The sequence below is a fragment of the Neovison vison genome, chromosome 1, assembly GCF_020171115.1.
Source record: "Neovison vison isolate M4711 chromosome 1, ASM_NN_V1, whole genome shotgun sequence".
Lineage (NCBI taxonomy): Eukaryota > Metazoa > Chordata > Mammalia > Carnivora > Mustelidae > Neogale > Neogale vison.
In genome coordinates, this window is record NC_058091.1 from 256510169 (window position 1) to 256535653 (window position 25485).

Here is a 25485-nt window from a genome sequence, read left to right on the forward strand (position 1 = left end):
TCCTTTTCTAGGAAATCCACCCTGAAAAGTTCCATCCCTAAAGCATCTCATTCCCTGGGGTGCTCTAGACCCTCTACCCTCAAAACCAGGTAAGTTATTAAAACTGGATCTGGACTTAATGGGTTGCTTTCTGCCTACAGGGCCGGCTAATTAGTCTTAATTATCTCATTATAGATTCTAAGTATTTCCAGCTGCTTCTTTACCCCTTATTGCCCAGTCCCCCCACCCCCCATGTCTATTTTCCAGATCATCTCTGCCAAGTCATGGACACAGGTGATATATTGATGTATTCTTCTTATCTATCAGAACATTAGTTATTTCTGATCAAGCTTCTCACTTGCTAAACCCTTCTGGGCCATCTACCTCTGTGTTCTTTTTATCCATGAGAATAAATATGCTTTGGCCAATTATCAGGACATGAGGACAAATTTTAAAAACTACATTTGATTTTCACTGATGAAAGGACCAATATACCTATAAAAGGCAAATAATAAACAATAATCTATCTGGTTATTTGATAGAAGCTTGGAAAGTAATCCCTTCTCCCTTCTCACTGCCCTCAAGCCTCAAATCAATCATTCAGTCCAAACAGTTCAAATAAAAATAAAAAAGAAGAAGTTACCTTTCTTAATTGGTTGAGAATATAAAAGATGAAGTAACAGTGTAGTTAGTACAAGTGAATAAGAATGTGTGGTCACAGGGCTAGAGGTTGTATGACTGACCTTGGGCAAGTCATTTAGTCTCTCTGAACCTCACCTTTCTAACAGATAAGCAATGCAATAAAAGGTATTTCACATGGGCTGTTGTGACAGTGGTTTGCAGACTATAAATTTATAAACAAATGTTAGTTATTAATAATAAAGAAAAGGAAATTTCCTTCTTCTGTATATTTTTACTCTTATCATTAGTAGCTATTTCTAGACTACTTATTCTTATTCTTATATTTTTATTATTTATTATTATTATTATTATTTATTTTTATTATTCTTATATTATTCTTATATTTTTATTTAATTCATTTACTTTTTATTTAAAATTCCTCAAATTTAAGCTAGGAATATCTTCAGGTGCCAATTATTTATTAAAAGCCATAAAGGTAGGTAAGTGTTATAGCACAGTCCTCCCTAAAGAGAAAATACCTCTTAATGTCTATAAATAACATTTTAATATTAACAATCCCTTGATCATTACAAGATATGACTTCTTCTTAGAGTTTGAGTATCTAGGGAAAGCACTGCTTTATGTAGTTTGTAATTTCCCACATCCTATCAATATGCTTCTCATCTGAGTAGTTCAAGATAAGGTGCAGTCATAAAAAGGCCAAGAAAAGCAACTGTTAGCGATACCAAGGAAAAACAATTCTAATGACACTGAGTAATTCTAAGTTTGTGGTTGGTAAAAACCTAATTTGCAATGAATAATATTCAGTTCTCCACAAAACAGAGTGTTGTTGTAGTTCTTTTCCACACTTCCCCTTCTCCAATATTTGTCAACTGAATTCACCTCTATTCAAATTAAACAAAATAGAAGGTTTTATTTATTCAAGTATTTTATACTGAACTGCTCCCTGGAGGGTCTCCATTTACTGGCTTGGGTAATATTATCTTTCCTTTAGTTTATTAGATTGACAAAGTTAATTTAAAAATAACCTAGGGAACTTTAAGTGATTCTTGGAAGGACTAACATGCATGCACATATGGATGGCCACCCATTTTCTTCTGTGTGTATGTTATCTTGCAAAGAGAGTTTTGCATTAGTTTTTATAATTTCTTAGAATACGGAAATACATGGCCAACATTAAATACCATCATTCTGATGATGAAATGCTTTCATTCTGTTCTTTATACAAGTAAACATTTCATCTAGTGTAGCCAAGGAGCAATTTGATAAAATGGTACAACTGTTTATTGCCAAAAAGCCCCCATTTTCATCTGAAATACAACCTGGGGCACATAGCATCTAATTAAATTCATACAGAGTACAAATAATTGACTAGAAACCAAAATGGATTTCAAAGTAAACACCAATTAATGTGACACCCAATTTCTTTCCCCTTTTCTAATCACTCCAGTGTGCACGTATGGCTCATACACAACGTACTCCATTTAGTTTGTTGGGTTCAATTAGAATATGCTTTATATTTCTGTCCAAGACTTACATCCTGTGTTTTGCAAGCAGGTTGCTGAGGGGTTTTTCTATTGGATTAAAAAAAAAATCAGTGATATAAAAGTTCTTCCTTAATTTTTCCTTCATGTGAGAAGAATTCTCACTACCTAATATTTTTACTTCTTTCACTTAATACATGGATCTGTCGTTCTTTTGACAACAGCACCATCTCTTTTTTCTTTGTTTCCATGACAGTGAATACACAATAGAAAACTATAAAGCCACACATACAGGAACTCTGGCAGCAACGTTCCAGTCAACCTAGTTTGTGAGACAAGGTTTCAAATAATAAAACTGTGTTCAGCAACACTCAACAAATGATCATCTATGAAGTAATAACACTTTGAACAGAGAGCAACAAGCGATTAATCGAGCACAAGAGTGGCCACGTGTAGATGATCACTTGTGAGAGTAGTCAGCCTCTTGGTTTGTTTTGTCTTGGAGAGGCCAACGATCAAAGCTACTCCCAGAAAGAACCTGGCAGGAATTGCTGATTCCAGGAACCATGATGATGGCACCTTGGCCGCAATATACTTATGTGTCATTCATTCATTCACTAAATATTTACTGAGCACCTACAAGGTAGCAACAGGAGATCGGTGCTAGAAAACATGACGAAGGCAAAGTCCATGCTGTGAAGGAGCTCAGAGTATTTTGGGAAGTAGAGCAGCTCTGGCTCTTCACCAGAAATAGAAGCTCTGGTAATATATACCACAAATTGTCCCTTGATGCTTATAGTATACATTTAGTTACTTCAAAAAGTGAAAACCACTAATAAATAAAGACTTCTTTTCAAACAATGTAAAAGTCCCATGACTGTAGTTGCCATTGTTTTTAACTTTACCCATAGCCAGACTCAGTTTCCTCGTGCTGAGTGCCTGCCACATACCAGGCACTTCACACAGTCAGTTTCCATCTCTGCCGAGCTACCCAAGATGTGTTTGCAACATAATGGAGATTGACCTTTTTAAAAAATGCTGTGAACTAAAAAAATATCAATTTATACTTTATATTGTTATGGGTTAAGTAATTCAAAGGAACCTAACCTTGAGAAACCTAATACAATCCTTTCTCAGTTATTCAAGTTTATATATTTTCCTATAGCTTCTCATGCCTCACAGTTTACGTTAAGCAATGCTAAATAAAAGTAGTTTTCAAAGTGGCAGCGTGTAACGCAGGGTCTTTCTGGGCACCGTCCTGACTCTCAGTTATCATCACCATGATAAGTGCGGGCATGCTGTGAATACCAGCAGTGCTGTCTGTTGTTTAGGCTCCCACGGATTTATGGAAGGTTCTTTGGTCTATGATGACTATATGAGAAAGGATCTTGACCCACTCCATTTCCAGGTCCTGAAAATGTGTGTGACATGAACTTATTGCTAGGAAATCTCCTCCGTCTCATCCTCTAGTTTTGGTTTTCTCAGTCTGATGGCGTCATTAAAGGAGCATTTTTTAAGGCTTTAGGAAATAAACTCGGTCTAGACACAGTCTTCTTTAATGCTTGGACAACTGAGAGGAAAGCAAAAGGGCAGGCTCCTTGAGGGCAGGGGCCTGTATGTCTGGCTGGTTTCTGTCCTGCCCTCAGAGCTCACAGTACAGTGTGTTCTCTCAGTGGTTACTGAGGACAATGACAAGGAGTCGGGCGGCTCCTCTTTTCTCTGATGCAGCAGGCAAGAGGTAATACAGGGCAGGGTGCAGTATGCAAAGCTGTCACTCAGATCTCCCACTTGCCTAAGGTAGCAGATGATTGGGTTTTGCATGCCTGGTTTACACTCTTCAAATATTTATAGACAGTTCTCTTTGCCTCAAGCCCTAGTTGTCACTTAGCCAAGTTATACATACATGGTTCTTTTAATCTTTCTTTAGAAATCAATCCCACCAAGCCCCTTAATCATTCTAGATGCATTTCTCTCAACTTTTGGCTGTTTGTCTCTCTTGTAATTTATTCTGTTGAAATGCATGAAAATAATACAGATGTGGAACAGAGGGCAGTTCAGTCACCTTTCTACTACATGGAGGAATGTCTTTTATGTGCAAAAGAAAATTATTTATCCTTTTTCCTTTTGTATGATCATGTTTAAAAAAATTCACATTTAAGTTGATGGATCAATCAATACATTACAAGAAAAAGGATGAAAAAAAGTACCATCACTATTATATTCTCTAAGGATGATATATTGTCATCGGTTGACAATATCATTGTCATGACACAATGACATTGTGTCTGTAAACTGATTAATTTAACCTGCAGTATTCAAACATGGGGGGAAAATGGGAACCCAGAATAATATGGTCGCCACAAAGAGGCTTAAGTGCCCATCCTCAGGTACTATCTACCTGTGGATGATGGTACTTGTGGATATGTCTAGCCAAGCCTTTCAGTGGAAGACATTTTTAAAGAAGTCATATTATTTCCAATTAGAAAAGTTAACACCTTAAAAAAATTTTAAATAATCAAAAATGAGAAAAAGTCACCTATAGTTCACTACCACAAAACAACATTTAACATTTTTAAAGAATTTAAGTTTTTTTTGGATGCATTCTGCACACACACCCCAGGCACACTCATATCATTTACACAGTTTAACAGTTAGCTTTTTCACTTAATATTATAAAATTTCATGTACTGTGCTATCTTCAAATCCCAATTTTAATGAGGACAGACTACTCTATCAAGTAAGTAGATATGCTGTAATTTTACAACTCCCTATTGCTGGATATTTACATCATTTCCATTTTTTCTCTAGATTAAATGTCATTACAAAGAAAAATCTTTGTGTGTAAAGCTTTTCAGTATTGAAGACTGATCCTAGATTCATAGCAGTAAAATTAATGGATCAAGGGATGCCCAGAAAACCCCGAGGTAAAGAATTAATGCAGGTTCTATTCAAAGTGAAAAATACCACTTTAAATACAAAGATTTGTCTTTTGGCTCTGACGCCCAAATCATAGAGAGCTGCAGAAAACTGTTGAAGATGGCAAGTTCTAGTAACTTAAATATGGTCCTCACTAACAGTGTGCTCCTTTAACTGCATGAGTAGATTGTTGAGCCCTTCTTAATCAAGTTACGAATCAATTCTTCACCTTACCTAGATCTACCATCAGAAGGCGAGTGAGGGCAGTGTAGAAGATGGTTCGGCACCTGAAGTCACTGACACTGTAATTGTCACTGATTCCAAGGAAGGGAAAGTGTTCACTCTATTGAAAGCAAAAGGGCATCCAAAGTTACAAACGCTTCAACTAAACTACCCAGAAAATCCTAGTCACGAATGAAAGGAAGTAAGACTTACCGTGTGGTTTTTTAGCATGAATTTCACGGCATCTATCTTCACAAGTTTTTTTAAAAGGATATAGGTAATAGAAGTTAAGGAATCTGGGGAAATATAATTGTCTTATCAATAGATAATATATCACAAAATAACACTGAATTATAATGGCATCAATTTCTATTTATGAAGAATCAATACTATTTCTAAAGAGTATTGCTACAGAAATGTCTTTCATTCTGTTAAGAATGATAATCCATTATTAACCAGTGCAATTACTTTTCCTATCTTATACATATTCTAGTTATGGAAAGGAAAAATGAATTTTATAATTAAGACAAAAACTTCTTTACTATTAAAGTCTTGATAGTAGAAAATTAAAACTGACCCTTTTTACATTTTGGATATAACTTGAGAACTTCTTTTCACTTAATATTATTTCATAAAAAATAATTATAAAAGACTCATAATAGACCATCCAGAAAGAGAAAATTGTTCAATTCCAAGAAACAATGAGCCCAGTTAGAAATCTGAGAAAATTCTTTAGATGAAGAAGATCAGAATACAATTAGATGCAGCTGAGTGCGTGTCATCAAGTGTTGAACGACAGGCTTAAATGACCCAGTACTTCTCAAGACCCTACTACATCTAACACCCTAGGTGTTAAGATGTTTATATGTGTTCATTCACCTAATCTTCACAATTAGCCTGTTAAATATCATTTATTTCTAATCCATAGATAAGAAAACCAAAGTTCAGAGAAAGTAAGTTACTTGCCCAAGATTACTGTGGACTACAAAGTAAAAAGTAAAAATTTATTTTTATTGTGGACTACAATGCTGTGATCTGAACTGAGGTTGGACTACAGAGGCCATGTTCTCTCTACTGGGCCACATTACCACCTGAACAGTTCAACTCAGAAGAAGAATAAAGTTGAGAAATGATGAACATCAGCGCAAGGCCTAAATAATTTCCGGTCAGTGCTGCCATCAAAGAAGGGCTGATGTGTTTGTAAGAACATCTATTGGATATACAAACACCCTCTTCTTTTACTTCATCATTCAGGTGTCGGTGTAAAAGAGCAGAAAAAACAATGAACCTGAGTCAGGAAAGCTGGGCTTTTGGCTTCCCTACACTACACCATTCGATCAGCTGAATGAGTCTGAGTGCTACACTCAGATCCTCTGAGCCTTTAGTCTCCCTCTCTAACAAATGACACCCAGGCTATCTTCCAGGATGGTTGCGAGGCTCAGAGCAGGCAAACGTCTTCGCCAATTCTAAGTCAGGGAGGAAGACACAAAGATGCAGAGAAGTAACACATACAGAATGTTTGCTACTTGCAGGGTTAATTCTCACAAGCCCATAGGGGTAGGTAGTATCACCTCTGGTTTTCTGAAGAAGAAACAAATTCAAAAAAATTAAATAAAACTTTCCAAAAGACAAAGAGTATAATTCAGATTCAAGGCCCTCTGACTCAAGCAACCACTCCAGCTGCATGTTAAGCATGTGTATCCTGGCTCACCTCCATATGAAGGCTGCAAGCCTCCCAGGGGCAGGGGCCACACCCATTTGTTTTCCTCAGTGCACTGCTCTCAGGGGGTGCTCAGTGCACTGTGTTTTTCTGGCAGGCTGAAGGGGAACAAGATCAGGGGATGATAGGCAGGAGGTCTCTCCCTGCATACAAGGATGAGATCTGATGATTTGTTCCCAGTATAAATCACTGAGCAGAAGAACTGCCACTCAAACTTCACTCAGTTAAACAGGGGTGGGGATCAATAAACTAAGACATATCTTAAGTAATTACCAAATACAATTCTCCTGGAATTGCAAAGTTAAAAGTGACAGGGTCTATGGGTAATAAGAATGCTGCCATTAATAGGAATCTTCCTGTCAGTGCTACTAATAAACAGCAAGTCATGTTTTGACAATGGAATATTTATGGTAGCAATAAACAGAACATTCGCAGGAAGAATCTCATCTGCCAAAGATACATTTTCTGTAGAACTGCATCTGTGCACTTTGTATCAAGGCCAGCCTCTCCGCCTTTTAATTACATTCTAAAGCAAAAAAAAAAAAAAAAAAAAAGATTAAGAATAAATTTTTACTTTTTTCAATAAAGAAATAAATGAGAATTCATCTGATTATTTATATTCCCTCATAGGAATTCAACTCAAAGCTATTACGGTCCTTAAGAGAGTATGTAATGTTTTTTTAAAAAGGCAAATGGATACATCATATTTATAATCTTTTTACTTTCATCTTGTACTTTTCTAAGAGACTCAGGTTCTCAGAAGAGGCACCACTTCCGTTGGGTGGGAACATTTTAGTTGCATGGCAGGACTAGGACTAGGTCGGACCCCAGAGGCTTGTCTGGAACAACGCCTCAAAGGGAACATAGTAATGGTGGCTACTGTAACAGCACCAGTAGTAGGAGCCTACAGCAGTAAGAGAATTTAGTGAAAGTCATGCATGGAACATGTAAATGGCAGGGCTAAGATTCAAATTCAGGTCTGTCAGACTCAACACCAAAAGCTCTTTTCATTAGGTTGTATCATATCCATTTGATTTTAAAGAGGCCAGTGACTTTACAGAGATGACTAGTTTTTTGAGACACAACAGAAACTGGAACTGGGTCCCAGAAAAAAACAGGGAAACTCTTCTTTTAGGAGGCACCACCATTAATGAGCCTTCATCATATCTAGGACAGAGCATACTCTGTAGCTGGGTTGACAGTAACACACTAAACAAAATCCCTAGGAAATTCCCGTTTGTATCCATGTAGTTATGAAAACACTGAGGAAGGTGGGCATGGTCTTACTGATAGTTACCACGACAAATGAAGAAAGGAAAGAAAAAGTCAAGACAAATGGTATACCTTACAGATGCTGGAAAGTTTTGAAAATTTGTATCTGCGGCGAAAAGGAAACCTAAATTGAGAACAAACTGGTTTCTTCAGTTACAGGAGTATTACACACTTTAGTAGTTGATGCGCAGAGCAGTAGCAAGTATGACTTCAATCCACAGTATCTAGCTTTTACTGAGTATCTATAACATTTCCTCAAACCTAAAATGCCAGTGGTTATAAAAAAACATCATTACTGTATGTGCTAAGAAAGGTGTAAAACACCATCAGTTGTGGTATTTGCATATCTTCTTTACAGAAATGTTAAAATGTAAAGCAATTTTTGTTTTAGAATCAAAGGAGCAGTATAGTAGGCATATGATATTCACTAAGGATGATACACTGATCAAAGCAATTATTTAAAAAACCATACATGTTTACAAATAGTTTTTGCAGACAGAATTAGATCTTGATGATAGAAGAAAGTTACAGATATGTTAGATTTTGGATGACATGACATGACATGACATGACAATGACATGTTGGAAATTACTATAGGTGGATGAGAGGTACAAAGTATACTGAAATATTAGTATCGTTATTTCAAAAGTAAGATTATGTTCATAAACCTTACTAACCTAAAAAACATCCAAATATGTCTCACCAAAATGAAGCATCTTAAGGAATACTAATAATTACTTATAAGGAACAGGAGTTAAAGCTTTGTCAGTTAACAAAGGGGGCAACATTGATTCAAATGCCCACTATGTGAAATTCTGAAACAAGAGGAAAAAAAAAAAGACTCCTAATCTCTAATAGCTTACAAACTAATAGAGAAGACTAGCCAATACTAAGCTATATGATATTCACCCCTGGATATACAGCTATGAACTAGGTTCAGGAAAATTAAGAAAAATAAAGATGACAGGAATGAAATGAAAGGCATTAAAATTCAGTGGGCACCTACTATGTGATAGGGTCAGTAGTACCAGGTGCCTTATTTTATTAGATAACACAGATACATTGTTAAAGTGCTGGCTTCGGCAGCACATATATAAAAACTGGAATGATATAGAGAAGATTAGCATGGCCCCTGTGCAAAGATGTACTGTTACATATTTATTATTTTATGACATATCTATTATTTTACTTAATCCTTACAAAATCTCAAGAGCTAGAATATTATCTAGAGATGAAGTAACTGAGCCTCAGAGAAACTAAAGGATTTGTTTATGTTTCTTCAGTTAATACTATGACAAAGGATCCTAACTGTTTCAGTATGCCTTCACCAAGTCTTTAGGAAGACCTGAAAATTTAAAAGAGACCTAATTGAGTTGCAATGGGTCAAATGAAAAGAAGAGCATATGTGGTGATTCAGTGAAAGATAATGAAGGATGTCAAGGGGAAGGTAAAATAAATTTCCCTGGCCTGGGCATAAAGTACAGATTGTGGTTGAGTGGTAGATCAGGAAATTAGTTATGAGAACTCAATAAGTCAAGTACTCTTACAGGACTCAAGTTCTAATCAATAATTTTACTTTGACCTGAGAAGCAAGTAGAAGCGATTCTGGGCTTTTGGGAAGAGAAATGATCAGATCACAATAATACTCAAGGAAGGTAATCTTGTGAAGCAAGAATCTAAAGAACTGGGTGAAGGTTTGAGTAAGTGGGTTATAGAAAGGGAGTAGAGAGGATTCTCACACTTGGTTCTAGGAAAAAAACAGATAATAGAGCAGATAAGTTATGGGATGACTTTTCCATGGATAATAGAGATGGAAAACAAAGAAAGAAATCAACGTTTCTTTTGACCAGAAATGTTAATAGAAGTATGCCTGAGGGATATATGCTGAAACCAGTTTTATTTAACATTCTCAAAACCATCTGGAGATGGTGGTATTCACTGAAGTAAAGCAATACATGTTAATACTGCTTCACAAAAGCAGAATTACTTCTGTTTATTACTAATATATTTCCTGTAACAGACATACCCAACTGTAATTTCACCCTTCACCCTTATTTTGTTCTACACCTTGGTTTCATCTGTCACCCCCTAATCTGACCTGACCCCCGCCTCATTCAGGATTCATACCCCAGTGCTGGGAAGATCAGTGATGTCTGGCTTGCATATTACTTATATACTTAATGCTTCCATATAAGCTACATCTAAATGACCCTAAAAAGAGCTCCCTCAAAGCTAACATATCAAAATGTCACTCACCCACATTATTTTCAATGCGCAGACTTTCAGACAATTAGTATATAATTTAATTGAGTTAAATTTTAAAAAGAAAAAAAAAAAACCTCTGTTAATAAAACAACAGACTTTGAGCTCCTAGGAAAAATATGTGAAAGGCAGTCTGGAATCAGGATGAGTCCTGTTAGAATTTAAAATCTGTGAGGACAGGGTCTGTGTCTCATTTGTCTTTTTGCTCTGTACTTAGCAAATGCTTAATTAATATTTGCTGACTTGAAAGAGGCCAGTAATATGAAGTAAATCATTAGGATGAATATGGAATTAAATTATTTAACTCTTACTAAGTGTTAAATCCAAAAGGCTGCAATTCTCGGCTTTGTACTAACACATCAACAAAAACAAGCATGAAAAGACAAATGAAACTGGAGGAGGTTTGGGGTTGAAAAAGAAAAGCATCACGGTGACCAAGCAGCCTGAATAGGAAGCAGAAGCTTCAGTTTGTAAAAATGAAAACAACGGAGAGAAGCTCCTGATAGATAAATAGATTTATGATGCATATGGGTAGGAATTATATTCACCAAATCCTGGTTTACAGGGACTAAGGAAATAGCCTCCAAGTCTTAGAGGGCTCATGTGAAGCCAAATGGAAGGAATTACTTCTTTAACAAAGAACCTGAGCCAGCTTCATGGATGTCCATGCTATGCACGTGCATAGGGTTCTTCTATGCCTAGAAGGGCCTGCGCTTGCTTCGATGGTATGTTATTGAGGTCTTGAATTTTTTTTTTTTTAAGACTTGATTCCTTTACTTGAGAGAGAGAGAGAGAGGAACTGAGAGAACATGAGTGGGGTGAGGGACAAAGGGAGAAGCAGACACCCTGTGGATCCCAACGCAGCACTTGATCCCAGGCTCCTGGGATCGTGACCTGAGCTGCAGGTGGACGCTTAACTGACTGAGTCACCCAGGTGCCCTTGAATTTTTAAAAATATTTTATTTTTAAATAATCTCTATAGCCAGGTATCCTGAAATTCTTAATAACTTATGAAAGGCACCCCACATTTTCATTTTGTACCCCTGCAAATTATAGAGGTGGTTTTGCAATAACATGGAGAAGTTATTCATCCTAAGAACTGTAGTTAACAGCATCAACAGGGTAAAATGAGTTAGGATAAATTCACAAATTAGTGCAGAATCTGCGTTGGGGTCTGTTTTTAAAAGCTAAAGATACTCTGAGTTTTCTTGAAGATGATGTAATAAGGGCAACTACCAACAGAGGGCCTAACAGAAAATGAAATTTCCTTTCTCATTATTATCTACCCGAAACCCAAGGTGAGACATGTTGTTGCATAAATTTGAGTAAACAATGAATTTAAGTAGAAATATTGATTAATTACTTTTCAAGGGAAGAAACCCTTGAAATGATGATTAAAAAACAAACAGAATTTTTGATGAAATGTCACCCTTTCCTCCCTCTTTCTCAGCACTTAAAATAAGTTTACTTGGTTGCTTTGTATGATCCTCTTCCCCCAGCAGCTCCTTTGTTCTATCACTTGAACAATCTTACCTCCTTTCCATGTGGACAGAAACTAGAATTTATGACTGGAAAGTATTTGAAAGAGGGAAAAGGATCTATAGGTATTAAACCTGGATGTGGAGGGCAGCCTAGGACAGAGCCATCTCAACTCTGTATATGTTAGATAAAGCTATTTAAATTCCGAATTCTTGAATTTTAGTCTTGGAAATTTAAAGCTACTCAGATGTATTTGCTAAATGTATTATATATGTCCCATCCAATGAATCTGACAGGAAAACAAATTTTCCCTCAAAAAGACCACTAAATTTTAAAATTACACTAGTCTTACTAACTTGGAAAGCTTCAAACCTTAGGGCAAAAAGCAACAGGTTCTCCAGTTAAAATCTGGGGACTTAATGTAATGGCCTCCTCACGCACATTATGATTTAAAGGAACTACGCTATCGCTAAAAATGTCAGTTCTGCCGTTCCCTAGTGAAGACAGTCTTATAAAGAGGTACCTGATTTTCTTATTTAGGACATCCGGTCCTATTTTCCAATTATCTTAAAAAGTACAGTACAGTCCCTAAGCCACTAGCATCCCCAGAAACTTGCTGAAGATGTAAATTCTCAGGCCTCAGTCGAACACCTCCTAAAACATAAACTCTGGGGGTCAAGTCCAGTAATTTGTATTCTAACAAGCACTCTAATGATTCTGATCATCACTAAAGTTGGAGACTATGACCTTAAGGCAAGTAAACCTGAGTCTTTTTAACACTTTCTAAAATTGAGGATCTTTTGTGACTTCAATTTCCAAACAAGTGGTCAGACACAAGAGCACCAAAGTTCACAGACTGGCTTTGAGAACCATAAACAAACACTGAGTAGGATTCTCTGAAGAAGATAAAAAACAGAAAAAAAAAAAAAGTATCTGAAGACATGCATTAGAAAATAATCAGGAACATTTAAAAACTTTGTAGTAAGATGCTTTTCAGTTATTCCTTACTAATATTTTAAATACAAATATTTTGAATATTAATATACAAAGAGATTGCCATTAATAGAGGTCAGTTGGTGATGATTTTTATCTCGCATAACTGTTTCTATACTGCTGAAGAGTGCCATCTTATTTTTAAGACAGATATAATGCATTGCTTTAAAATCAGGATTTTAAAACACATTATAATAAGGAAATCGATTGGAAATAACAAAACAAGCATTAGGTAACCAGCAACTGCACTGAAATAGACATACCACTCACATATTCCATTATGTAAATGAATTCAAAGATATTTCATGACTGATCAGCTAGAAGGGACATAATGATTTATAATTCAAATAACTGAGCACTGAAATCAAATTGCACTAATATATATTTCTAAATATGGAAACCTGAAATAATTGTTAAAAAAATATAAATCAATGTACCCAAGCTGAAATCATTCATACGCTTTGGTTTAAATGTTATAGCTTTTAAGTTTTATCTAGTAAGTTTTCTGAAAATATGATTTTTTATGAACTTCAAGAAGAAGTGTTCGAAAGCATAAACAGCTTATGAAACAAAAGGTTATAATTTTAGGATTAAAGAATATGTAAGAGATATAAGAAGATAGGAAAAGGATCTTACTTAAATAGTGGACAGAAATAAATTAGGCATTTTGCAAATTATACCAAAAAGAATACAGATCAAATTAATTTTGTATGAGATTTCAATTCCACCCTAAAAAATAGGCTAAATCTAAACAATAGATACGTGCTGTAAAATAACATAGGCCTCTTTCCAGATAATATGCTCTCAAAGTAATTCATTGTGAAAAGGCCAGAGTTTGCAAGACTAGGAAGTACTTATAAACCACTTCATATGTTAGAAATAAAGAGTATTTCAGCATTATTATTAAAAAAAATACAGGTTGGGGTTTTTTTTAATAAGAAAAAATACATATCTTAAAAAGCCAAAATGACCACTGGAATTGGGTTGTACATCACTTTCCAGTAAAAAGGAAAAACAGCCTGGACAGGTGTAATTTATCATTTTTCTGATTTAATATCAAAGAAATATATTAAAATAATAAAAAGAATCCTGAAATCCTCAAAATTTGTAGTGATAAATAGCCCTCCCTGTCTTTATTACATTATACCTACTAACAGAAATATTGCATGGTGGATTTTGCCAGACAAGGACGATTATTTTCCAATAAAAAGTTGCATATTAAATTCCAGCACAAAAGTGGGTGTCTAATACTTTGGAAATCTTTTATGGTTTCCCAAGGAACACAATTTTAAACTTAACTAATACAAACATATTCCTGCAGTAAACCTGCATTAAAAATTTCCATCCAATGCCACCGATTTTCAGAATGCTGTTCTCATATTTAAATATCAGCTAATCTTGGTGGTTAACTAAACCAACACTTATTTTTCATAACTCCTATGTATTTGGTAGCTAACATATAAAAGACAATCTACATGCTTCTCTCTCATTGGTAGAAACAGGACAATAGTATTAACTATAATATAATAAGAAAGGATGATTCTGGTTTTAGATTTTAAAAATCTGCTAAAGATAGAAACCCAAACATTTAATGCATAATGGGAAATCTTATTTTAGAGTAAATAAGCTGTTGATTTGGTGGCAGCAATAATCTAAGAAGTGGTAAAAAAAAAACTTATATAATTTTCTTCCTATTACTCCTTTGTGCCTCTTAACTAATCAAAATAATATTCTTTTCAATTGAAGAATACTGAAGCTATAGTATTTACCCTCAGGAATTCAATTTTTAGAAAGTAATATTTTTAGAACATCCTGATCTTCTTCAAATTAGTTACATGCTTTCTTTTAAAACAAGGACTCCCTGACAATTAAGAAAAATCACAGACTAAAACACATGAGGTTGCATACTTTCTTATGTATCCATTTATTAAACTGGATGGATAAAAACATAACTTTAACTAGTTAGGAATCTATATATCCATATAAATTCAATTGAGACTAAATAAATGTTCATAGTTCCTAGCTAATATAAATCTTTCAAAACCATACTTTACACATAAGGCTAAATGAAGGGTTTGTTTTAAACAATTACAAACATTATAAACATATACACCCAGCCAATAGAATGCATGCATTATGGTGTTTCTATACATTACCAGATATACAGTAAAAAGGATATCCAACAGAAAGGTCATTTAGGAACTGAAGAGTCCTTGAAATCACAGGCTCGCATCTTCCCCAGTATTTAAGATTTGTAACACTAAGTATAGGGGAAAAAGTGCTTTTAATTGTATTTGCTTGTATAGAGAGAACATGGAAAAACACATACATTTACGTAAGTTAGGTAACCTAAACCAGAAATATCTCATAAAGTTGAAAAACAGGTTTAAATACCACTAGAGAGCATTTTCTATTCTATTCTTTTTAATGGCATTATCAAAATTATATCCAATCAATGTATAATGAACACTGTTCTCCAAATAGTATATAATTCTCTAAATTTAGTTTTATAAGTGAAAAAATTGCCTATTTCACAGAAGAAACATCAAATAAACATATTAGGCAATGACAGCAAGAGTTACAAAGGAAATCAAATAGAGGCTCACAGTTAACTGCCAAGAAATGAACCATCAAACTTGTGGCTCCAAAGCTCACTTCTTATGGTCATGATTGTTTATGTAATTCTTTTCTCTGCATGCAACATAGTACTGTCTATCCATTACACAGATAAAAGTGGGTTGCCAAATGGAGGCATACAAATTCAGGCTAAATGTACAAAATTATGTCCATGACTACAAGCTAGTTAATTCTGCTAACAGATTATAAAGGATGATTTAAGGGAAGTTTCCATGAGTATGTCTCTGATAGCCATAGGTTCTTGGTGGAATCAATGAATGCCCTGTCTTAGGGCAATCAAACCTCTCCCAATGATTCCAGTTTGCAATAATCTCTTCAGTTGGTCTTTGAAATTGGGTATTTTCGTTCTAATTAAAAACAAAAATGCTGCCCAATTGACTTGAGGAATCAAAGTCTGTAAACATTTTAAAACCCTATTTTGATGTTGCCTACTGCAGATGTATGGGTACCCTGACAAATAAGAACGTCTTTGGGTGGTGAATTTTAAATATGTGAAATTAAGTTTCAATTAAGAACAATGCTACCATTCTAAGAATTACAGCATAATTTAAAAAGGTCTTTTATTTAAAAGCTAAAATTTATTAAGAGATTTAAACACAGTAAAAATATCTATTACATTCAAAGCAACAACAACAGAAGAAGAATCAAAGAACTCACATTTTCGTCATGAATGTTTCTAGAACATGGTTGTCATCTGTTATTCCTAAAACTTCTGACATACGGGCATATACCTGGATGAAAACACAATTGTTAAAAGCTTTATCATTAACATGTATTTTCAAATGACTTAGATTTAAAGGATTGTTGCATCCACACTGAAGAAAGGAGTGGGTAGGGAGAGCAAATGAAGGATTTTTAAAAAAAGTATAATTTAATAATTTAAAAAAGTATAATTTAATAATTTACTCTCTTTTTCTTCCAGGAAGTACCTCTCTTATTTTGAAATACACACCCACACTCATGTATTTGGTTTGTTCCCAGAACACCACATAATTTTTTTCTCTCAAATCACCCCTTTCTCGAAGATGGGTGTATGTATACAAAGGCTAAAAAATGGAGTGTTTCAATAAAAGCCTCCAACAATTAAAAAAAATTTCTATCCCAGATATCAGCAAACCATCAAATAATTCAGGATTATGTTAGTTGTAAAAAGAAGGATTTCAAAAGTAAGAGGAAATTAAAGAATTTATAGACATTCTCCTCAAAAATCTCTCAATTAAGCTCCCCCAAATGTAGAGATAGGTCTTACTTTCCATGCTGAAACTGAAATCCCAGGCTCACAGATTCTCTGCTGAATACATCAGGGCCTGGGAATCCACTAAGCTTCCAATTAGGGAGTGTTGGTTGCAGACTTTGGGGTGCAACATTTCAGTCCCAACCCAACCCACATTGAGCTTGTAAACACATATCCCACTTGGAGTGGGAAAATGCCACCAGCAGCCAATGGAATATTCCCTAACAGGCTGGCAAAGCTGAGAGGTGGGTTGACACCTCCATGCTCCCTGATGCTCTGGTGTGATTCCAGGTTATCCCTGCCAGACACCAGCTGTATGGGATTTCTCTTCTGTGATTTGATCCCCTGTGATTGTGTTCTCTCACTTTCTCCTGATCCGCCTATTTCCTAGGGTACGGTATGGCAACTTAGCTCTCACTCCCTAAGTCTTTTGCTTTTCACATGTCAACACCAGCTTGGTATACTGCCATAGGTCACGAAGGGGAGATAAAAATCACAGGGCACCACAAAGCACCCAGAATTATAGGGTTATACAGAGGAAGGAGGCTGTTCATTCCAGAGATCTCATATCTGGATATTCAACACTATGCAAAGTAGAAGCTCATGTTCTGGGTTTTCAACCTAAGTCCTATAACCAGATGCTGCTCAACCTGGTAGTGAATCAGTGGGATAGAGAGAGAGGGAAAGGAGATGGCAAGCGGAGAGGGCAAAAGAAGGACAGAAGGGTGGAGGGAAAAGCTGGGGAAGACTGAGGTTCACATTCCTGTTGCCTCTTCTGCTCTTTTCTGAGCCCTACAGAAATGCATTTCAATCACTGTATCAATGACTTTGCTCATGGGAGTAGGCCTTCACCTTTCATAAGATTGAAGCCATCACTGTATTTGAAAGATGTTTAGGGGGAAGAGGGAGTGAGGGAGAGAAAATCTCGGGAAGTGAGTTACTACCAGTCTTCAGTGATCAGAAACCTTTAAGCCCCGAGCAGGCTCAAAAGAAGACTGGTATGTAGAAAGGGGAGTTTTCCTTATCTCAGCATAACCTGAAACCTCCCTCATGGGCCGGAGTAAATAGGGCCCTTGGAAAATCTGATAATGGGTATGATTCATGGCACACGAGGCCCTTTACAACTTGGCCCCAACATACCTCATCTCTACCTGAAGCCACAATGAAATACTGATGGATCAACCAAGGCTTCTCATGCAGTTTCAGATTTCTAGGAGTTCACGTACTGTTCATTTTGCCTTCAATCTCTCCCCCCTGATTCCCATTCAAAAGTCATCTCCTCGGAAGCCTTCTCTGTCTTCCCAGGAAGAATGAGTTGCACTCTCCTTTATGTTTCCACAGTGTCTGGTCTATCACTCTCACGGTATTTCTCACATTGCAGATGTCTGGGTGTCCATGTACTCCCCACTCCCTGACCCCCCCGTATCATACTTTTGTAAAATTGAAGTTTACATTTTCAAGGTTTTAGAAATGCTATTTTTTAAAAAATGGCATGCCCAGAATTAACCTAATTTTTATTTTATCCAAGCCACATTGAATAATACAAATACAATAATTAAAATGTGATTTTAAGCATTCAAGACATTGGAACATTTAAAAAAAAAATTTTTTTTTTTTTTTTAAATTGGCAGTTCTTACAACGAAGTTTTCTGTGGTGTCCCTGACTTCAAGAAAGGAGGAAGCTAGGCAGGCAGGCAGGTCTGTTGTGCTCTGCTGTCAAAACAGTTTCTCAGAGCATCAGATTTGACCCAATAAGATACTAGAAAAAACAGTCAACATTGACACATGGCAGTGCTTTAATCCACAATTATCCTTGTAACTTGCACCATTCCTTTTATCATCCATTAGCTTTGATTCCCATTATCCCATCTAGAACTGTGTCAACGTTTTTGTCCCTAGGGATTTCTTTCCACTACTAGGATCTGACAGTCAAGCTTGAGTACTAAACAGGATCATTACCTCTTAAATCCACTTATCTGATCTACTGAATAGTAAATTGAAAAGCTCATTAAGAGCAACAATCTGATTTGTTTTCACGTGTGACAGGGTCATTTAAAATCAATGTATGATTACTGCATTTCTTTTAAAAGACTGTCTCACATTTTCCAAGGTACCTTATCATTCAGAGACCATGCAGATAATATGAAAATGTCTTCAAACATTTGGAATTCAATTATATCATTGACATATATAATTCGGGGGTGGCAAGTAGTCTGTCCAGTGAGGATATAAATTTCTTCAAGAATGTTTACCACGAAGCACAAGTCAGTGAAGGTTTTCTACAGGAAAAATTCTAAAACAATATTTAGGGGTTTTCAACATTTTCTAAAACTTGTATCACTTCACCAAAAAAAAATTTTATTACAGCAAGAAGAACCTTACATCACAATACTCTTTTAAAGGAAGGATACAGAGGTTGGCATAGGAATGCCATTAGGGGAAAAAGAAAAACACCCTTCCTTTAAGTTCATAGATTACTAATGTTTTACTTCAGAATCAATTAAGGTAATTAGATCATTATGAAAAATAAGCAAAGGTTTAAGAAGTAAGACAATAAGCTCATGTGTGTTGTCCACTCTTCTCTGAGGGATACAGTGAAATTGAAAATGGCTATGCCTTTGGTTATGTGTTTCACATAATAGTATGTGCACTCATTACAAGTTGGTTTTGCCTGGCCATCTGTGCCTTCTTCCCACTCTTATTCTTCCTTTTTTAAATATGCCTGTATTTCTCTATTAGACTGTAAGCTCTCTGAGGGTAGAGATGATGCTCTTTTATCTCCCATACCTAATACTCAATAATGTTTGTTAAATGAATAAAAAATGAATGTAATGTTAAAATGCACATTTTGGCTGATTTCATTTCTTTCAAAAATTTTTTTTAACTAAAGGAAAACAACCCATAAAAGGTATGGTTTTTGCACAGAATTTTTTCTCTGTGAAAATGACAGACCCAAAATTCTACTCTCCAGAAATAACCCTGGTAAATTTCATTATTTAAAAAGATGTGGTATTTGGGTGCCTGGGTGGCTCAGTGGGTTAAGCCGCTGCCTTCGGCTCAGGTCATGATCTCAGGGTCCTGGAATCGAGTCCCGCATCGGGCTCTCTGCTCGGCAGGGAGCCTGCTTCCCTCCCTCTCTCTCTCTGCCTGCCTCTCCGTCTACTTGTGATCTCTCTCTGTCAATAAATAAATAAAATCTTAAAAAAAATAAATAAAAAGATGTGGTGTTAAGGCTTAAATAATATTTCTGGAAGAAGTTCTCCCTATAGATGCAGTAAGAAGAGCTCCCCTCACTTGATACTGAGTTATACACTGTTGCTAGCCTGTTAGTGGCACTTCCCATATGATACAACAGAATACAGTTTTGCCCTAGTATTAATTTTCCATGTGCATATGTCTTTCCTCCACTATTTCAAGCATGTGCTGCCAGATGGCAGGGAAAAAAAATTTTTTTTTAACATATCCAGAAGTAATTAGAACATTCCCTTGATAAACTCAGCAATGTAGAAGGGCTTTGGTCCCAAAGATATCTGGATTTGAATTCTGGATCTACCACTAACTAGATTAAAGCCTCTGAATCTTGGTTTCCTATCTGTAAAACAGGAATAACAATACAGACTTAATGGCTTTTGAGCAGATGAAATGATGAACCTAATACAGTGCTTGGCATTTAGTAGTCACTCAACAAATGTTGCTTTTCCAATGGACCCTGTCTCACAGTAAGCGCTAAAAACTGTCAGCTAATACCATTTCAAGAGAAGGCTCACTACAAAAAAAAGTAACAGAAAAGTAAGAGGGTGCTGACCTCGAAGATTTCCACACTGCACAGATAAAGTTAAAACAAACAAAACCTTAAATCTGTAGTAACTTTGAAATCTTTCTGTATATAGTCAGTCAATTCACACACTCCAATCATGGTCAGAAATGGTATTTGTTAAAGGCCATAAAGTTTCAAGCTTTCATGCTACAAACCTGCATTTTTTCTATTTCTACATAGCTACTATCTTAGAAGCCAGAAAAATTATCCATTTTAACCATTCATCCATCTCTCTAGCTCTTGAAATACAGAAAGTTGTTAAAAATGTAAGGAATCATTATTATTATAGATCTGAAAAGGCATGTTCCTAAAAAACTGTTTTAGTATGTTTGTTTTCTTATATCTGTTTATTTGACTCCACTTATTTTACTTTTCAATTTCAGAAAGAAGCATTTGGGTATGTACATAATGCTTCAACAACCCATACGTCCTCTAACTCCTCAACTAACGAAATGATGAATATTGCCTGTGCACAGGCAGGTAGCTTAAGTGATCTTGTATCTGGTTTTTTAAAAGGGAAACCAGACATGATAAGAAAACCAGACAAGGAATAAGCATACAAATAGCAGTAAGATTCTGAGTTGTAAATTTAATTTAATAAAGAATAAAAGCATGTGCTGTGATAATTTTTAAATTGCTTTCTTTTTCCAATCCTAATTCCTGGTCTTGGGTATCTGCAGTGTTGTCTCTAACATTCTGGTTATAACTTTGAAGAAACTAATTATGTCAATCCTTAAATTTGAAGTAGATTACAGAACTGGGAAACCCAGCATATTAGTTCCTAAAGGTTGTATGGATATATAATGACAGTCACAGAAATTCAATAACAGCCCTCTATGAAATGTACTCAAAAGCACCACATGAAACAAATTAAAAAGAACAATGAATCTCTCATTCTGTGCAAATAAGAAAATAAGAGAAAACACTCATTCTATAGGTTTTCATAAGAGTTGTTATAATGAATTAAGATTTTGGATAATGAATCTTCAGAAAATTACAGTAAGTTAATACCCTTAGGTCTTCTATAAATGTTTAAGATGTTATAACTTCTCAAAGAGCTTTTGTAAGCAGGCTCAATGCAGAAAATTAGCAATGCTGTGGAAATCAACAACTAAGTATTCTCCCATCAGATGATATACTTTCCTGAACCAATTTATTCTCCAAAATTTGCATCTAATCATATAAAATCGATGCCACAAAATTTTTCTTTAAAAAACCCAGTAATTGTTGTACATTTTAAAGTATTGCTTCAATCTACTGAAATGATTTATCAAGATTTTTAACGGGTTATAATTTGGTAAAACAAAACCTGTCACCAGAAAGAATCCAATATAGTGAAAGCAATAACATTTCTTAGGAAAAGAATTTTGGAACTTAGTGTGATATTATTTATTACAAATAAGAAACCAATTTTCTTATTTTTGTCTTAGGCTTCAAGTGCCCCTGACGTCAATGCAGTGCTTTCTATAGAAGAGACCGTTGAAGTAAAAGGTGGGGGTTGCGATAGGAGTTGGAGGAGGAGAAGGAGAGGTATAAGAGGAAATAGAGGACTTAATGGTTTGGATCTAAACCGTTTGGAACTAAAGATATTGCGGTCTTTCATTAATGCTTGAAGCAGAATAAAACACGATCATCACAATTACCTTATGACCATGTCAAAAGACATAATGGTACAAATATCATTGCTTCATATTAAATATAGAAATTTAGTGTTACTGAATAGATACATGTTAATCTTGGCTAATTTTTCCACATCATTTAAAGTAGCATCACAAAATATAAGATCAAAATTAGGTAAAAAAAAATATTCTGGCAGAATTTAATTTTAAAACCGTAGTTAATGATGCAAACCCAACTGGTAAAAAAGGTTAGAATTCTGCTTGCCTCATTCAGTGAAATACAGAATGGCAACTGACAAGAGAAAAGCTGACTATGGAAGTACAAAATAAATGTGAATGTTAAATGTTTATTTCAATTAGACTATCTAAACCCACCATCTGTGGTGGCCATCTTGCTAAGGGGACATGTACCTAACAAATCTCTTAAGAGGCATTCCCAATCTGCTTGAATAAGCCATTGTATAAGAAAACTTGGAGCGACCACTTTGGCCTCGCATTTCCTTCGCTCCACATCCTGTGGCACAAAGCATGAACTCAGCAGGCTGGGGTGCAGGGCTGCCTGCTGCCTTGTGATAATCCCCTCTCCCAGTAGGGGCCTCCACTGATGCATGGCTAAGAACATGCTTCCTCTTTTGCTTGCACCCCAGTGGGGTTTCCATTCCTAACTTGGGCCCAAATCCAGACTGCTAAGGAAGGGCTCCAGATGCTGCCAGAGATATTTTTGGATTCGTTTCTAAATAACCATTTATTTGAAAGAGGAGTATAGGTACAATGTGAAAACCAGCAATACTGGTAATTTTGGAGAGATACTTTCCCTGCCTCCTGTCTTCCTCCATCCCCTCAACCCCCCGGCCCCAACCAGATCTAAGGTCTAACTACCACCTGTTCAACAGAAGCTGGCTGTTTGCCTCATTTTCCTTCAGGGAGCCACTGACTAAGGATCTCCACCAGCATGAACCTAATGTCTCCCGACAGGCCTTCACTAGCCAAGAGGGACCCGGGTCGAGTGCACCAGTTATTGGTCACAGGATACACAGCCCATAGAAAGACTCCTGTGGTGCAACCAGCTGAAAGCCAACTAGAGAAGATGGGGAGTGTACATTTGTCCTGACACAGCTTTGCTCCTGCTGGCTGCCAACTCACTCCATGTCTGAGGCCAAGCTTCTGTTGGACTAGTCTTCTGTGGCTAAAACCATGGGAAAGCACTGGGTAAATATTATTATCTTCCCAAGCTCATACAAGGAGAAGCTAACCATGGCTATGGCACAAGGCTACTAGAAGAAGGCTTGACTATTTCTGGTGGAAGATTACAAGACCACGGTTTAAAGGGGGGCATTTCAGGCATTTTATTTATAGTCCTTTGCAATGGCAAATTTATACCATGATTAGAATTTAGAGGAAAGAAGTTGATGCTGGATGAAATTTGTGAAAGGGTGATGGTAGAGGTGGAGAATTGGGACATAAAAGGGGGTTTTTTTTGCTTTTTTTTTTTAAACTATAACCCTCATCCCTCTCAAAGGTGTCCACCAGAAACGTATTCTGGCATAAGGGATACACATACTGTAGATACCCTTCAGTAAGGGATACTATTCATGTAGCCAAAGAAAACCTTCTCCCTGCAGGTATGAATAACTCATTAGAACTGGCCACTTCAGAAAGGTAACTGAGAAACCTAGCCTGCTTTCACACTATGCAATCACGCTAAGCAGAGTCTCTGCAGTTAATACTGCTCACTAGCTGATGGCTGAACATTTGGTTATAAAACATGCATACTGTAGGGTTATAAAGTGCATAAAGAGAGAACCAAGACAAGGGACCCCTACACTTATTGCTGTGAGCATGTACTATTTTAGTAACAAGACCCTGGGGCTGTGGTGAGATAAGTGTAAAGACTGGTGATCCACCACAATAACCAGCAACTCAACTCACCTTAACTATTTTCCAAGCCTTCTCTGGAACTCTGGACACATCACTCCTCAGGCGTACAACCTAAAAAGCACAGAGTTTAGGGACCTGGCACCTGACATTAGGGATAAGGGAAGAGCAAGAGGCCTTCCCAACTTCAAATATAGGGAGGATGTGGCTTAGGGTCTTTGTGGCTGTCACTTAAAGTGCTCTGGGGACTTTGATTTTATTCTGGAAGCTATAAGCGAAGACAATGGTCAAGTGGTGTTCAAAGCCTTGATGTGGTTACATAGATTACACAATGAGTTTGCTTCCATGGAAGGTCATGGAAGAATTCAAGAAACCAATTACTAAAGGATAGCCCTAGAAAAGAACAAATTATAAATAATCATTGACAGAACTTTTAAAAGAGTCTCTTAGTACTGCTGTTGCTCATGAGGTCCTCTCATTATGGAAGTGTGGCAACTGGGGCTAAGGGTTTAAGCAGGCTGAGCCACCTCTGCATGGGTAAGAGTACATTCTTAATGAATGGAACTCACTTATTCAGAAGCTAAGTACCTCATACAGTCTTCTACCACTTAATCTAATTCTTGCCACATACTCTTCCCTAAATCCTCTACTCTAAAAACACACAAATTACAATTACAGTGGGTATTAAGACTTTACCAAGTCCCCATCTCCACATCTAACATCTTTATTTTATTCATACATGTTACCTATTAATATTCCATTTCTGTCTCCACACTGCCTCTCTGAAACATGTCCCATTTTCCACTTCCAAAGCAACTTCTGCACTTTCCTCCTAAGAGACTCTCAACTCTCTGGGAAGAACCACCCAACATGGAGGGTAGAGGAATAATGGCCCACAGAATGCCAAGCAGGGTGTCAATCACATCAGCTGCATTTGTACTACTCTGTCAGATCAGCTATGTTCGTTATGTTCATTTTTTTCATTACATTCTCAAATTTTACTCAAAAATGTTGTTCCTATAATCTGTTTGACTTACAATTTCTGTCCTTCATGCTAGGCTAGTTAGTGAAAACTTGAACCTACTCCAAATGCAAGAGGTCATGGTTCACCTTCTGGTGGTCCATTAATGCCTTTGAATTCTAATACCTGGTTTCTCTGGGTAGGAGATATCTGGGGCAGCAGGTTAAGTCCTGCTTCCCTTAGTCTTTCTCCTGAACACTTCTCCATGTTCAAAATTAGTTAAAACATATGCAAAACCCCAACCAAGACAATACACAGTTACCCAGGAAGCATCTTCTTCTCTCAGTAAAACAGAAATGGGCAAGTTAATTGC

General features: G+C 36.3%; 1 protein-coding gene and 1 pseudogene across 7 annotated transcripts in view; one reads left to right on the plus strand and one right to left on the minus strand.

Moving 5' to 3' along the window:
- Positions 1 to 25485, minus strand: part of RANBP17 (RAN binding protein 17) — a 319157-nt gene that overhangs the window by 77351 nt on the left and 216321 nt on the right. For 4 of the 7 annotated variants that reach the window (XR_006381540.1, XM_044229647.1, XM_044229637.1 and 1 more), the window contains 5 exons: positions 24206 to 24265; positions 16264 to 16337; positions 15126 to 15229; positions 5457 to 5539; positions 5256 to 5364 (listed from right to left, as the gene is read on the minus strand). Coding sequence is in view for 6 of the 7 variants with exons in the window: in XM_044229647.1 (XP_044085582.1) it covers positions 5256 to 5364; positions 5457 to 5539; positions 15126 to 15229; positions 16264 to 16337; positions 24206 to 24265 (430 nt within the window). In the remaining variant the exon portion in view is untranslated. The remainder of the gene's footprint in view (positions 1 to 5255; positions 5365 to 5456; positions 5540 to 15125; positions 15230 to 16263; positions 16338 to 24205; positions 24266 to 25485) is intronic. The other 3 variants (XM_044229599.1, XM_044229616.1, XM_044229606.1) reach the window with 3 other exon arrangements.
- LOC122898076 lies at positions 9306 to 9404 on the plus strand (annotated as a pseudogene).